The 17581-nt window shown below is 37.5% G+C and overlaps 1 protein-coding gene across 2 annotated transcripts in view; it reads left to right on the top strand.

The window, feature by feature from the left end:
• Window positions 1–218: 218 nt before the first annotated feature.
• The window catches only part of SP1 (Sp1 transcription factor), an 81645-nt gene continuing 64282 nt past the window's right edge, over window positions 219–17581 (top strand). Inside the window, exons 1-3 of one of the 2 annotated variants that reach the window (XM_053708307.1) lie at window positions 219–313; window positions 1007–1095; window positions 3542–4964. In XM_053708307.1, coding sequence (XP_053564282.1) covers window positions 307–313; window positions 1007–1095; window positions 3542–4964 — 1519 coding nt within the window. In that variant the 5' untranslated portion in view covers window positions 219–306. Of the gene's footprint in view, window positions 314–1003; window positions 1096–3541; window positions 4965–17581 lie in introns of both variants that reach the window. The other variant, XM_053708306.1, reaches the window with a different exon arrangement.

Genomic DNA, 17581 nt, shown 5'->3' with positions numbered 1-17581 from the left:
AGAGGAAGGGCGAGACCTTGTAACACCCGCCCTCGGCAAATTCCAGCTCTCCCCTCCCCCACACTCCACCTTCGTGGCGGGGCGTGGTTTCTCCGCATCCCATTTGCTCGCACTTTCTGTCAGTCAAGGTTTTCCTCGCCCTCCGCGCCACCCCATTGGGCGGGCGGAGCCGCCTCTCGGCGGGAGTGGTCGCTGAGCCTGTCGATCTCCCTTGGTACCGCCTACAATCCCGTCTCCGCCGCGCGGCAGGCAGGTTAGGTTGCCTTCGTCAGCCGTGGTTTGTGTGAAGTTTTACCCTGCGACAAGATGAGCGGTAAGCGAGTGTACGGAAGCTGTAATGAAATTCCGATATATAGTCACGTACGGGAATTATGTGGTGGAGGAAGTGGTAGAACTGTACTGTGACACGGTGAATTAGTGCGGGGGGGCTCCGGGTGCGCACTATTTCACCATGGGAACCAATTTTTAGGATAGGGTTCTTGTTGCTACTAAACATTACTATCCACCTCCACTTTTAACAATTCCTCGTTCCTTTTTTAACTTTTTTTCCCACAATTATAGGAGGAGGTGACCGCCGGTCCCCCTCCCTCCCGTTTCCCCTCCTCTCCCGCCCTTTTTCTGCCCCCTCGGTGGGTGGGTTTGAAATATAGTTGCCCCTTATTCCTAACTGTTTGACCCCCTTTGACCCTGAATAGGATTGTGTAATCTGCTAAGATTTGGGCAATAATATTGCTAAGTACATTGTGCCTATAGACACTCAAGGCCTAAAACGTCCACCGGTTATTTTTTTTGCCTTCATATTAGTCACCCATTCCTGTGACTGTAACACACATAACAAGATCGTGTCCCTCTAGCAGAGTAAACAGAATGGTTATAAGGCCTACACTCCCTCCCGGAAGTAGACTGACTCGCTTTTTTCCCCCCCGCCATGTTTTATTTCCCCGTTTGTAGTCGCCTTTGATTTTATCGAAAGTTAATCTTTATTTTCTTCACTCCCCGTCAGCAGATCAGGAGCACACGTCTGAGGATATGTCTGCAGGGAAGCCCGACAGCCGGGTCGGTGCAGGAGGAGGCGGATACGTACAGAAGGGGCAGGTATGAGCCTCCCACCATACACTCACTTTAATAGGCACTTGCCTCCCAGCCCTCCCCCCTCACACTGGTAGCGATTTACAGGAGGAGGTTAATAGGGGTGGGGGAGCTGTCTTTTTTATGACCCTTCTGTTTTACTCCCACCCTTTGGATGCCAACCCACCCTTCTTTCCTGACTGCCCACTTGGGGCTGTCCCCACAAACCCATCCTCCCTTCCCTGTCCCTCCTGTTCTCCGGGACTCTTACACCTCTGACATGCTGGTTTGTTTACATGCTGGCACCCACTGACGTGTTAACTGTCTGCCACAACTGTTTGAAAAAAAATAATTTAGATTTAGTGTGTATATCTATGTGTGTGTGTGTGTATATATATATATATATATATATATATATATATATATCACTTTAACATACAATTGCAGAGCATCAGATGTATTTTACTGCCAAATAGTTTGGTCCTATAGCTTTTAGGATACATTTATGGCTTTCTACAGATTTAATATGTATTTTAAATTGGTAGGAAAGCACAGCTTTGTGCAGTTTGGCTGTTAAAGGGATATAAAATCCAACATTTTTTTCTTTCATGAATATGATAGAGCATGCAATTTTAAACAACTTTCTCATATTTACTTCTATTATCACGTTTTCCTTGTTCCATGGCTTCTTTTGTTGAAAAGCATATGCTTAGCAGCCGGACCATTGTTAGAGCACTATATGGCAGCAGTTTTGCAAGAATGTTATCCATTTGCAAGAGCACTAGATGGTGGCATTATTTCATGTAGTGCTCCAGATGCCTGACTAGGTAGCTCTTTTAAAAGAAGAAAAATCCTCCAGCTTCTGTATTTTAAAACCTTTATTTTCACAGTGCAGGGTCCAACAAATAAAAGCGACACTGTGACTAAAGTGACTAAAGGCTAAGTGTAAGCCCGAAACATCGCTTTTATTTGTTGGACCCTGCACTGTGAAAATAAAGGTCTTTTTAAAATACAGCAGCTGGAGAATTTTTCTTCCTTTGAATACTATGGGCATGGTAAGCTCACTCTGTGGGCTGCTCAATAAGGTAGGGTGTGCTATTTATTTAGGTATCTCTCTTACACAGAATATTATGGGAATGAAGCAAACTTCATAACGAGTAAATTGGGAACTTATTTTAAAATGGCATGCTATGTTTGAATCAGAAAAGTTTGTGTTTCATATCCCTTTAAGAGGCTTATTGCTATCATGCACTACTAACTCTTAACAGTCAAGATTTTAAAGGAATATGGCATGTGTATATATGTATGTGTGTGTGTATATATGTATGTGTGTGTATATATATATATATATATATAATTATTAAAGGAATGTTAAACTACATACAGACAGACCACTTTGGTCCCAGCATTTTTGTTAATGCACCGTATAGTTAGATTTAATCTCCCAGACTAGTATTCTTTGCTTATTAAAAACAGATTATATGGCTGTTGAGCTATTCTCTGTCTTGGTTAGGTCATTTTAGCACTATTACATCTACTGAAAATTTAACCATTTTTTTTTTTCTGCTAAACTCAGTTCCGTATGTATTTTACTATCAGTTTTGAAGAATTTGAATCTTAGGCCTATTTCTTTTTAAATGTCACAGTAAAATATTTCAGACAAGCGCTAATAGAGATTGGTTTAGGGGTCTTTGTTATATGTCAGTGCATTTTTCTGTGGTATGCCAGGCTGTGTTTTTTTTTTTTTTTTTTTTTTTTTTTTTTTTTTTTTACCAACTGTTGTTTTTCACATACACACACACACACACACATTTATTTTGTGTGTTTTTTTTCCTGCAGAGTGTAAATAGTTGAGGATTTAAAAAAAAAAGAGAGAAAAAGGTCACAAGCTAATTGGGTTTCGTTTTCCCTTTAATACCATAGTGGTTGGTTAGTATTTTTTTTTTTTTTTTTTTTTTATAGAGCTTTCAGTTTTAAACAACTTTCAAATTTACTTTATCAACTTGTTATCAACTTTGCTTCATTCTCTTGGTATCCTAGCCTGAATGAGCAGCAATGCACTATTGGAAGCTTGCTAAACACGTTGGGTGAACAATGACAAGACATATGTGCAGCAACCACTGTTCATTGTTGCTCCCGAGCCTACCTAGTTTATGCTTTTCAACAAAGGATACAAAAAAAGCCTACCCAGGTATGCTTTTCAAAAAAGATACCAAGAAAACTAAGCAAATTTGACAAATTGTAAAGTTGTATGCTATATCTGAATTAGGAAGGTTTTATTTGGACTTCACTGTCCTTTTTAACATGTTGCTGTTTGTCATGTAGCCATTATTTTTTATATGCAGAAAGGCTTTTACACACATACTGAGTTCTATTTCCATTGTTTTGTTATAGTTAAACATGGTGTCCCATTAGTATCATTGAATACAACTAAATAGTAAAGTTAATCAGATGTATCATTTCTTTTCTATAGGATTCACAGCCTTCTCCTTTAGCCTTGTTGGCAGCTACATGTAGCAGAATTGAGCCTCCTGAAAATGGTAATGGAGGTCAGCAGCAGGGTGCAACTGAACTGGATTTGAGTACTGCACAGCTTACACAGACAGCCAATGGTGGCTGGCAGATTATATCTACTTCTAGTGCATCTAAGGACCAAGCAGGAGGAGATGCTTCCAAGAACCGTGCAATAGCCCCTGGGCAGTTTGTGGTAGCTGCTGCCCCTAATATGCAGAATCAACAGGTTCTGGCAAGTCTACAGAGTGTGATGCCTAACATTCAGTACCAAGTAATTCCACAGTTCCAAACTGTGGATGGGCAGCAATTGCAGTTTACCACAGCTCCCACTCAAGTCAATGTGCAACAGGATGCCAATGGCCAATTGCAAATCATCCCAGCCACTAATCAGCAAATCATTACAACTAATCGCACAGGTGCTGGCAGCATTTTGGCTGCTATGCCTAATCTACTGCAACAAGCTGTCCCAATTCAAGGAATGGGCTTGACGAACAATATGCTCTCAGGTCAGACTCAATATTTGACCAATGTTCCCATGGCTCTGAATGGGAACATCACTTTGCTTCCTATGAATGCAGCTTCCCTCACACCCACATCTCAATCGGTGACTGTGAGTGCTGGCTCTCAGGAAAACAGTTCTCAGCCAGCTACGTCTGTAGCCATTAGCTCTTCACAGATGTGTACTTCTCAGGCCAACACAAACACCTATTTTACTAATGCCAACAGCTTTTCTACAATCACCACCCCCAGCAGTATGGGACTTATGAATTGCAGCAGTGGAAGCACTACACCTGGGACCAATGTCCAAGTGCAGTCACAGAGATCGAGTGGCTTGCAGAGTTTGATCAGCGATTCAGTGCAGCATAATACACTTCAGGGCCAGCAGAAAGATGGGGAACAAAACCAGCAGCAACAACAGCAAATTCTCATTCAGCCTCAATTAGTACAGGGTGGACAGACCATCCAGACCCTGCAGGCTGCTCAGCTCTCTGGTCAAACATTCAGCACACAAGCAATATCTCAAGAGGCCTTACAGAACCTTCAGATTCAGACACTGCAAAATAATACTCCTATAATTATTCGTACCCCAACAGTGGGACCAAATGGACAGGTCACCTGGCAAACTATACAGTTGCAGAACTTGCAAGTCCAGAATCCTCAAACTCAAACCATTACACTTGCACCTATGCAAGGAGTCTCCCTGGGGCAAACAGGCAGTACTTCCACTCTTACATCCATGCCTGCTGGCACTGTCACAGTTAATGCTGCACAGCTGTCCTCTATGTCTGGCCTTCAGACTATTAATCTTGGTGCCCTAGGAGCTTCAGGTATTCAAGTGCACCAGCTTCAAGGGGTTCCATTGACTATCACCAATGCAACTGGTAAGTTTTGTCGGTTATGTTCAGTGTAATGGAAGCATGTGAATTAAATATGATTTAGTATATCAACATTGTTTAATGGATTGTAACCCTTTCTGTGAATTTGACAAAAGGATGTTTGTCCCTGAAATGTTTAAAAAATAAAAATAAATTCTATTTAGCAAAAGCCATGTATATTCTGATGTATATTCTGATATATATATATATATATATATATATATATATATATATATATATATATATATATATATCTCTTAAAGGGGCATGAAACCAATTTTTTATTTTATTTTACGATTTAGAAAGGGCATGGAATTTTAAACAGCCAATGTACTTCTGTTATCTAATTTGTTTAATACTCTTGATAGCCTTTGTTGAAATGCATATCTAAATATAATTGTGCGATTGGCTCACCCATTTGCATTGCTATTTCTTCAACAAAGAATATCTAAAGAATGAAGCAAATTAAATAGAGAATACAATTTTAAACAACGTTCCAATTTACCTTTATCTGAATCATGAAAGAAAAATGTGGGGTTTAAAGGGACATAAAACCCAAAATAGTTTTTTCATGATTTAGAAAGAACATGAAACTAAAATGTAACCTTTTTCACCTTCTAGGTACAGAAGGACAGTAGCACTTATGAGGTTAATCATCATTATCAGATCCTTTTTGGGACTTAATAATCCTTATCAGTTAAGGATTCATATTGGGGACAAGGCACTTGTGTGTTTTTTTATTTATTCAAGTATGCGAGTTAAAGTGAATGTAAATTTTGATGCTATAGTGCCTGTTTTTTTTAAAAAAAAATTGATCAAAAACAGGGGCACTTTAATTTAATCAAAATGTACATTTTACTCGTGTTGTAAAAAAATACCTTTTAATCCTGACAGCCGCTCCGGCTTCCTCCGCCCGTCCTTCCTGCCTCTAAAATGAGGAATCTGTCTTCCTCCAATCACTGCGTTGAATCACACTGATTTCCCCCGGGGGGGGGAGGGGGTGGAAGCCGTAATTGGAGGATGACCGATCCATCATTTCTGATGTCAGAAATGGCTTGCGAGGACCGGGGGAAGCTGGAGCGGCTGTCAAGTTTAAAAGGTAAAAAGAAATGTAAATTTTGATGAATTAAAGTCCCCCTATTTTTAATAACCGGGCACTTTAGCATCAAAATTCACATTCACTTTAAATAGAGAGTTCACTTGGCTAAGGGATGCAATGGTTTAAAGGTAGATGACTTACTTTATTAGTTAACAAACATACATGAATGCTTCTATGTGTGGAGGCTTGTATATGTATTTTGCCTTTTGATAGGCCTTTTTTTAAACAGTAGTATTAATGGTTTCCGTTTTTAGCAGTTTTTTTAACTGCGGGTTACTTTCAAACTCTTTCTTAGAGAAAAGGACATTTTCTTTTGCACAGTTTTTGTTTGTCCCACTCACGTGACGACCACACTTCCACTTTTGCGGAGCGGTTAGAGAGTAAACGTACAGCCATTTTTTGCTCAACTAGAAGCTTCTTGTCAATGCTCTGTTAAATCAGCTCACCGGATTATCCAGAGGAGAGGATCACTACAAGAGTTCCGTTTTTTTCCTCTTGCTAGTGGGTTTCTTTTCTGGCCAGTAGGAACCTCAGGCAATCTGAGGCTGTTTTCAAAATGTTATATATATTGACCATATATATTTGAACCTAAAGTGATGTTTAATATTTAACCTTGAGAATTTTATTTTTAATATAAAAATGTCTTTATTGGTCATTGCTAGTGGGCCTGTTATACTTAGACTGATCCTGTTCTGAATCCATAGCTATCTCTATGGATAGATGTTTATTTTTTTTAGAGAATCAGATTGCCCTACCTATGCAGTTTTGTTCCTCATGTTTAGCAAACTTTAAAATTTAAAGAAAATATTCTCCCTTCTGAGCCAAGTTTCTATCTCTCAGGATAATGCTGTGACATGCCTCCAGCTTTCTCCTTTTAAATGTCCCAAGCCTTAGTTGTTTCTCATACTGTGCCCTCTCATCCACCTGGAGTGTTTTATTTAACTGATTTTTTTCCGCTCAGATTATTTCTGCAGTATCAGCGGCTTTCCCTGCTTTCCCTGCCTCGGGTAAGCTTAAGAGAAAATCTAAACATTTGCCTGATAGTAAGGCTTCTGAACCCTCTAAGTCTGCATTAGTCTATCTTTTTCATTTGTCTGATGAGGAAAATACTTCAGTAGCTTCTGAAGGTGAAATCTCAGACTCTTGACACTTTTTTTTTTTTTTTTTAAGCAGAAAAATCTTCAGAATCTAAAGAGGTAAATTTTAGATTTAAGCTTGAACACCGGTTACTTCTGAAGGAGGTTCTAGCTACTTTGGACGACTCAGAACCTTCGGTTGCTGTCAACCCCACAAAGTCTTATCAACTGGATAGTTTGATTCTCCATCTTCTGAGGAGGTTTTTCCTGTTCCAAGAAAGATGTCTGAAATTTATAGCTCAGGAATGGGATAAGCCAGGGGTTCCTTTTTCCCCTTCCCCTGTTTTTAAAAAAAGGTTTCCTGTTGCTGACTATTCGTGACTCATGGTGCACTGTGCCTAAAATAGGAGCTATTTCTACTCTTGCTAAGAGAACTAAAATTCCTATTGATAGTTGCTCTTTTGAGGATCCAATGAATAAAAAGTTAGAGGCTTACTTAAAAAAAAAAAGATGTACATACATCAAGGATTACAGTGGCAACTTGCAAGTATTGCCACGGTTGCGGGAGCAGCATCTTATTGGTGCAATGCCTTGTCTGATCTTATTTCAGAGGAAACTACGGTAGAGGAGATCCAAGATAGGATCAAAGCTCTCAAACTGGCCAATACCTTTTTATCTGTGATGCCAACATGCAGATAATTAGACTGGGAGCTAAGATGTCTAGTTTCACTGTGCTAGCCCGCAGAGCGCTGTGGTTAAAATCTTGGTCGACTGTTTCTTCAAAGGCCAAGCTTTTGGCTTACCTTTATAAGGGAACAACTCTGTTTGGACCTGGTCTTGTGGAGATCATTTAAGAGATTACGGGTGCAAAGGGATCTTTCCTACCTCAGGACAAGAAGAATAGACCTAGGGGTCGTAAGACTTCTAATTTTCGTTCCTTTCGCAACTTTAAGGGACAGAAGTCGTCCTCTTCCAAACCTGACCAATCCAGGTCCACTTGGAAATCCAGCCACCCCTGGAACAAGAGAAAACAACCTTCCGCTGAGTCTAAATCAGCATGATGGGTCCGCCCCCGATCCGAGTTTGTATCAGGTGGGGGACAGGCTTTCTCTTTCTCGACAGGCTTGGATATGCAATGTCCTTGATTCTTGGGATTTGGACATAGTATCCCAGGGTTACAGAATAGGTTTCAAGTCTTGCCTTCCAAAGGGCAGATTTCTCCTGTCAAGATTATTCTCAAACAAAGGAATTTTCTCCAGCTGTGATTAAAAAAAAACAAAAAAAAAAACGTTTCGGCTAACACCTAGCCCTTTCTCAAGGTTGAACTTGTAGGTATAATCGGATCTCATTACTTTATCACATTTTGTACATATACATGATCTTTATCTTATATCTGTCCGTAAACCAATCACCAATACTTGGAGAGAACAATGGAACATTGACATTTTATTACCTTCTCTTCTATACCCCATTGGGAGTGTAATTTCTTCTACTGGCAGTTTACACAGCCTATTTATAGCTTGACCTTAAGACCAAAAACTTTCAGAATAGGTGGGGATACCACAGGCTAAATCAACTATTTCAAATGCCAATATAAGGTTAATGAAATATTTGTAAACAATTTAATACACTCCACCAGGTAAAGTGAATCATTGGGAACAAATTAAAGGGGAGAACATTTTTGAGTTTTTATAGCCCATAAAGTTTTTTTTTTTTTTTTTTTTAAATGGATAGTTTTGCTTATTTTTTAAATAACATTGCTCTGATTTTCCTGATTCCTCTGCAGCTTTTGCTGTTCGTTCCACACCAGTAAGAAACAATCACTGTATTGGGGGAGGAGACTAAACATTAACCAGCTACTGAAAAAGAAAGCAGTGAACCTGTTCGGAGACTTAACTTTTGCTGTTAGAAGCCTGTCAATCTTCACACAATGCTAAAGTAATATGACTGTGTTAGAGTACATTACAAGAGTGACACCTAGCTTTAAGTATGCGGTGCATGACTGGCACTCGGCTGTGGTGTTTCTCAAAGCATTGGATTGACAAGCAGATATGTATAGTGTGAAGAAATGGCATTGAGAACCAAAAGGTGCTTCTCTGCACACTGACACTATGCATGCTGAGTGTGTCTTAAACAATCAAGTTAAAGGACCAGTCAACACGTAAGATTTGCATAATCAACAAATGCAAGATAACAAGACAATGCAATAGCACTTAGTCTGAACTTCAAATCAATAGTAGACTTTTCTTATCACAAATTTCAAAGTTATGTATATTTCCATTCCCCTTGTACCATGTGATAGCAATCAGCCAATCACAAATGCATATACGTATAGTCTGGGAATTCTTGCACATGCTCAGTAGGATCTGGTGACTCAGTGTAAATATAAAAGGCTGTGCACATTTTTTTTTTTTTTTTTTTAATGGAAGTAAATTGGAAAGTTGTTAAAAATTACATGATGTATCTGAATCGTGAACATTTAACCTGAGTGTCCCTTTAAGATTAACTTTTTTATGATTCAGATAGAGCATGCAGTTTTAAGACACTTTCCAATTGACTTCCATTATCAAATTTTGCGGTCTTTTTATATACACACTTTGTGGGGAACAAACTCCTACTGAACATGTGGACACGCTTACAGGGTTAATATATACTAGTTTGTGATTGGCTAATGCCTGTCTCGATACCAGGGGGCAGAAAATGGGACACAAGTTGGTATAGATACAAAATTATAATATGTACTTTAATTACTTTCCCTGCAAATGTATACTGCAGTGCCTTGCCAATAACACTTTATTTTAATTTTCGGAATTGTACAGCTTTAACTCCCCCCACACAATTCCTTCTGTGGCTGTATCTATAGCCACATTTAAATGGTAGAATGCAACACTATCTTCTGGAGCATGCCTAGAAGCAAATATGCTGCTGTGAACGCAGTTAAAATACAATGCCTGTGTTTCCGATGCTAAACACTGGTAAAAGGGGTGGATCAGACTACTCCAGACAGCATTGCTATGTAACTAATTTAGCTTATTTTTGAAAATTATTTTAAAATGCTTGCCAGCAATTTTTAAACTTTTTTTTTATTTTTTTTTTTTTTTTTTTTATTTATGCAAACTATTTTTACTTAATTAGCCCTTTTAGTATATGCACAGATCTCAACATGTTTTATGGCACTTTAATTATGCAATCCTACTGCATTTAGTGGTCCTTTGACTTTAAAGGGACAGTAAAGTCATAATTAGACATTATTTAGACAGAGCATACAATTTTGAACAACTTTCCAATTTCCTTCTATTTAATTTGCTTCCTTCTCTTGTTATCCTTTGCTGAAAGGTTTATCTATGTAAACTCAGGAGCAGCAAAGAACCTAGGTTCTAGCTGCTGATTGGTGGTTGCAGATATATACCAATTGTCATTGGTTCACCCATGTGTTCAGTTACAAACCAGTAGTGCATTGCTGCTCCTTCAACAAATTACGCCAAGAGAATGAAGTAAGATGGAAAGTTGTTTAAAATAAGTTGTACCTCATGAAAGAGAACCTATGCACTTTGCACATGCTTAACCCCTTCACGACCAGGAATTTCAGAGAAGAACTTGTCCAAAACACCAAATTTCTTTGCATTTTTGCAAAAATTAGTTATGTATCCTAGGTTACAATATTTATTTCTCCGCGTTAACCTTCGTGTTATATATATTTACGTAACAATATTTTTGAAGAATGTAATTATGAATAATCGATCATAAAATTATCGTCAGCAATATCTCCAATTAATATAGTGGAATTTGTCAATACACTCCAGTGAAACGTTATATCATCTCTCTGGTGTATTCCAGAATGATATTGAGATGTCTAGAAATTTGTTTTATTTGAGATGAAATGACTAACCTTTTTATAAATTAATTTCTAACCAGTTAATCTCTATAAACAAATTGATTATTTTTATGTAGTTACTGAATATTACCTATGATCAGTTATATCTTAAATTGATCAACACAACATTAATATTAAGCAGGCTATAGAGATATTTAGATTACTATTGAATAGATAGTCTTATTCCATTACTGGAGGAAATACTTCTATAAATTTAAAGTGAAGGTCAATTTTGACAAATTCGTGCCTGGTTTTTAATAATCCTATTAAAAACAAAGGCACTTTAATTAAACAAAATTGACATTTCAAGAGTTTTCTTAAAAAAACTTACCTTTTAATCCTGAGAGCAGCTGCAGCGCTTCCTCTGCCTGTTGCAAGTCCTCTTCGCAGTTCCAAAATGACGAATCCGGCTTCATCCAATCACGGCGTTCCCTCAGGCCATGATTGGAGGAAGCCGGATTCGTCATTTCTGAGATAAGTAGAGGCTTCCGACGGCCGGGGGAATCGATGGAGCAGCTTTCAGGATTAAAAGGTAAGCTTTTGAAGAAAACGCTTGAAATGTCAATTTTGATGAATTAAAGTGCCCTTGTTTTTAATAGGATTATTAAAAAACGGACACTAATTCGTCAAAGTTTACCTTCACTTTAACCTTAACTCAAAATGAATTAAAGGTACCTCAGTATTATGGACACTATTTCTATAAATTAACCTCAACTCAAAATGAATCGCTTATTAAATATCACACATGAATTATACTAGAACAATTTAGAACGTTAAAGTGAATCTAAATTTTGATTCTAAAGTGCCCGGTTTTTAAAAATTCGATTAAAAACAGGGGCACTTTAATTAATCAATTTACATTTCACTTGTGTTGTGAAAATACTTACCTTTTAAACTTGACAGCAGCTCCAGCTTCCTCCGGTCGTCGCAAGCCATTTCTGATTTCAGAAATGGCTAGGTCATCCTCCAATCACGGCTTCCCCCCCCCCCCCCCCCCCAGGGGAATCAGTGTCTGATTCAACACTGTGATTGGCGGAAGCCTGATTCCTTATTTTAGACCCAGGAAGAGGCTTTGCGACGGGTGGAGGAAGCTGGAGCAGCTGTCAAGATTAAAAGGTAAGTATTTTCACAACAGGAGTGAAATGTAAGTTTTGATGAATTGACGTGCCCCTGTTTTTAATTGAATTTTTAAAAACCGGGCACTTTAAGAATCAAAATTTACATTCACTTTAACACTTTAAATATATCCCAAAGTTATAATAAGAATCTTAGCTCAAATTCAATAAGTCCAATGGAATTTGCTGGAGATTATTAAACAACTAGCCAAAAATAGCCTTATATCACTTAAAATCAACCAGAGATATTTATATATTATCAACACAATAGCCAATTTATGTGCAATCCTTAAGAGATTTCACAGTAAATAAGAAAATTACTTTAAGTATGGACTGCAAAACCCCTCTTCCTAATAAGGTTACTTGGCACTAATATATTTAAAAAAGGGACACTGAACCCAAATTTTTTTCTTTCATGATTCAGATAGAGCATGCAATTTTAAACAACTTTCTAATTTACTTCTATTATCATTTTTGTTCTCTTGCTATTTTTATTTGAAAAATAAGTCATCTAAGCTATGGAGCCAGCAAATTATTGGTTCAGAACCATGGACAGCACTTGTTTATTGGTGTTGTCCAATCAGCAAGGACAACCTAGGTTGCTCACCAACAATGGGCCGGCATCTAAACTTACGTTCTTGCTTTTCAAATAAACATACCAAGAGAATGAAGAAAATTTGATAATAGGAGTAAATTAGAAAGTTGCTTAAAGGACCAGTCAACACAGTAGATTTGCATAATCAACAAATGCAAGATTATACAATGCAATAGCACTTAGTCTGAAATTCATAAGATTAGTAGATTTTTTTTTTTTTTCTTCTGACAACTTTAAGTTATGTCTTTTTCCACTCCCCCTGTACCATGTGACATCCATCAGCCATTCACAAATGCATACACACTTCTTGCACATGCTCAGTAGGAGCTGGTGACTCAGTTTAAATATAAAAAGACTGTGCACATTTAGTTAATGGAAGTAAATTGGAAAGTTGTTTTAAACTGTCATGATTCAGATAGAACATGACATTTTAGTTTGAGTGTCCCTTTAAAATTGCATGCTTTATCTGAATCGCGAAAGAAAAAATTGGGTTCAGTGTCCCTTTTAATATATGAAGTACACTGGTCTATTTAATACTAGCGTTGCAACTATAAAGTACCTCTTTAAATACCAGCTTCAATTAAACTACAGCAATAAAGAATATCTTTGCTTTAAAACACTAAAAATATAACCTCAAATCGCTTAATACATTACCAGATGACCAATATTTGAGAGTTCAGTCCTCAATCAGAATTTTTTTTCACTGTCGTATAAGAGAGTATGCACAAATCTGGAAGTGATTAGGCCCAATTTTGTTTGCGCTTTCGGTATAAAGAGTTTCTCATCAGAAATTTGTCTCAAAGGCAGCAATTCAGCCAGTAAGACAAGGTAAGCACATCAGCCAGCATTGACCCAGATTACTTCCTGTGCAAGAGTTTTATCTGTGATCAAAACCCACCTCTATTGCTAATCATCCAGTGAAATGTTGAGTCTGGGCTTTTTATTGGCTACTGGGAAATGCCACTTTGTAATTCTCCCTAATTGAATATCTTTGGCCGCAATACCTTATATCGGACACCGGGGGCAACAGGCAACCGAAATGTAGTTTTGTTTACAAAATCTTAAAGGGACACTCAGATTAAATTTTCATGATTCAGATACATCATGTAATTTTAAACAACTTTCCAATTTACTTCCATTAAAAAAAATGTGCAGTGTCTTTTATATTTACACTTTTTGAGTCACCAGATCCTACTGAGCATGTGCAAGAATTCCCAGACTATACGTATATGCATTTGTGATTGGCTGATTGCTATCACATGGTACAAGGGGAGTGGAAATATACATAACTTTGTAATTTGTTATAAAAAAAATCTACTCATTTGAAGTTCAGACTAAGTGCTATTGCATTGTCTTATCTTGCATTTGTTGATTATGCAAATCTAATGTGTTGACTGGTCCTTTAAGTGTGTGTGTGTGTGTGTGTGTATATATATATATATATATATATATATGTATATATGTGTGTATGTATATATGTGTGTATGTATATATGTGTGTATGTATATATGTGTGTATGTATATATGTGTGTATGTATATATGTGTGTATGTATATATGTGTGTATGTATATATGTGTGTATGTATATATGTGTGTATGTATATATGTGTGTATGTATATATGTGTGTATGTATATATGTGTGTATGTATATATGTGTGTATGTATATATGTGTGTATGTATATATGTGTGTATGTATATATGTGTGTATGTATATATGTGTGTATGTATATATGTGTGTATGTATATATGTGTGTATGTATATATGTGTGTATGTATATATGTGTGTATGTATATATGTGTGTATGTATATATGTGTGTATATATAATGTATATGTGTGTGTATGTATATATATATATATATTAGAGCTGCACATCTTCACCTGTCTCACGATTCGATTACGATTATCATCGTAACGATTCGATACGATTCGATTCTACGATGCATCGCGATGCATCACGATTACTGCACTATTTCTGCCCAATTTTTTAATTTTTCAGAAAAAAAAAATTCAAGACGTCAAAGTATTGAAATAAACTCTTTTTTTATTTTATTAGCTCAAAAAAGGACACTCTTCCTGTGGCAAAGTCTGAACACAGCAGACAACAACAGTTTATAGAACAGTAAATACTAAATGGCAATTGTTGTATTGGTTTGGAAACAATATTATGGCATCAAACTGTAGTTACAGAGTACGTAGTGTAAAAAGTGCAGTGCTCACAGTGTACTTCAGTAAAAGAAAATATTTAAATGTATATATTATATATAGTAAGTAGTACACTATACACTTGTAAAGAAACATGAACAACAAATAAATGTCTAACCTATCTATGTTGGTTTTTAATTTCTTTACTTACTTAGTAATAATAATATAATAATAGACATTAAATTAAAACCAAAATAGATAGGTTAAGCTTAAGTTACCACCATAATACCTTATGTGTGTGAAAATTGTCCTCAGAAAACAAAACATAAATCCCTTATAGGTACAAAATTACAGGTGCAGTCCACTGTGCCTTCATGACTGTCAATTTGTGGCAAACAAACATCACGTGAAGAATCTGGAACACAACACACAGCACAGAGTGTGCACACAACACACATGTGATTGTGACATATACAATTAGTTTACACACAGTTACAGACTTACAATAGTACTAGAGAGAGAGACATTTAAAACAAGTAGCATTGAACTGAACTACTATAACTACAGTTTCTTCTTGATTATATTATCTTTATGGGATCACAAATATAATTAGTTAGTTATTAGTTACTGTTAAAGCAGTACTACACACAACTGAACAGTGACTGAGTCTGTCACTGAACAGTACACAGCAGTCACACACAAACAAACAATACATAAAAAAGGACACAGACATCAAGGAGTAAATCATGGTGAAGAAAGGGTGGCACGCCACTCACCTGAGGTGTGTGTGCTTTATTTTTGTATTGTGCTGTTGTGTGTGGCACACTGTGCTGTGTGTGCTGTACTGTCTGTAGTGTACATTATATTTGTGATCCAATAAAGATTTACTCAAGGTTTACTCAAGGCTTTTCCTTCCCCTATAGTGGTTTGGCTTCAGTCTCACTCTCTGCATAGTGCACTCATAGACAGTTAGACAGTCACACTCACTAGACACTCAGACACTAGAGACACAGTGGGACACACACACAAACAAAGGCACCACAGCCACAGTCACACTCACACTCATAGACACTTAGACACTGGGACAGACACACAATCACATACAAACAAAAACATTCAAAGGCAGTTAATACACTCATCTCACACACACTCATAGAGAATGAGATACATACAAACTTTTCAAACTGGCACTCACTCACAGACACACTCATAAAGAGACAGACACTGCAGTACACACATTGTTATTGTTAACTGGTTGGTTATATTCGGTTAACCCCTACAGATCTGCCTGAGAGTGGGTGGGATGGCATTTGGGATTGGGATCATAAACAAAAACATATATCTTTCTTAAAGGGTCTATTTAAAATAGACAATTTTTAGTGTGAATGAATAATATTAATAATCCCTTATGCAGTGTGCACTATGCACTCACTGCATTGCAAACAATACAGGGGTGTGCTGTAAACAATAGCACAACATCTACAAAACAGAGCACTTCCTGATTGGCAAACATCACAGTAACACTAGAAGTAGTAATAGACATTATACAACAAGTAGCATTGAACTACTAGATTTACTAACTTTGATTATCTTTATGGGATCACAAATATATTGTTACACAACACACACACAGTCACAGTCACACACAGTCAAACAATACCAAAAAAAAACACACATCATAAAAAGAGTGAATCATGGTGAAGGGTGACACTGACTGACACGCACACATGAGGTGTGTGCAGTTGTGTGTTGTTTCTTTTGTATTGTGTGTGACTGTGACAGAGTGACGTGGTCGGTCGTGTCGTGTAGTGTACTATATGTGATCCAACAAAGATTTACTCAAGGTTTTAAGCTTCATTTTTCAAAAAGCTATAAGCTATATAACGGTAACAAATATAAAATAACTTAACAGTAGTAGTCTGCACTGGGCAGTGGGGCACACAGCACTTTCTTCTGGATGTGCCAAAAAACATTAAATATCAATATTATAAACCTGAATCACTACTCAGAATTATGGAATATGTAGGTTTTTCTGTAAGAACACTAGTTGATCCACATGCTCTGGTTTGAGGGTGCTTCTTTTTGCCGTTACCACATCTCCTGCAGTGGAGAAAACCCGCTCTGCAGACACGCTTGTACCTGGGATACACAAGTATCGCTTTGACAAATGAGAGAGGAGGGGAAATATGACCTCATGTACATGCCACCATTTCAAAGGGTCTTCAGTGAGAGGCAGAGATGGGGCTTTACAATATTTCTCTATTTCCTCTTCAGCCTTGGCATAGGGGGTCTTGGGTTCTATTGTACCTTCAGTGTCAGTGAAAGACTGTCCCAGCAAAGTCATGAGAAGCGATGTGGACTTTCTTTTGGGAGGAGAAGGGTTATCCTCCTCGATGGCTGATTCTTCTTCCAGAGTTTCTTTTCCCTCAGGCAGTGGCACTTCATCCACGTTTGTCCTCCTAGATGTAACTGTACTAGTACACTCAATCTGTGTTTGAACTAAAGAATAGAAAAAATAGCATTCATTATTACCTCGAGCAGCCAGCCAGCTAATGCTATGTGTGTGCTCAGAGAGACAGTAATGCATAAATAAATGCATGCAACAGCTCACATCTATTAGGAAGGACTCGGGAGTGGACGGAGGAGGAGGAAAGTTGACTGACTGTGGCGTTTTCAAACTGACTTATATAATAAACCTTGTACTCATTAAACTAGCTA

The sequence above is a fragment of the Bombina bombina genome, chromosome 3 (assembly GCF_027579735.1).
Source record: "Bombina bombina isolate aBomBom1 chromosome 3, aBomBom1.pri, whole genome shotgun sequence".
NCBI classification, from domain to species: domain Eukaryota; kingdom Metazoa; phylum Chordata; class Amphibia; order Anura; family Bombinatoridae; genus Bombina; species Bombina bombina.
The sequence above is the reverse complement of the archived record's forward strand: the minus strand, read 5'-3'. Positions and strand labels throughout refer to the sequence as shown.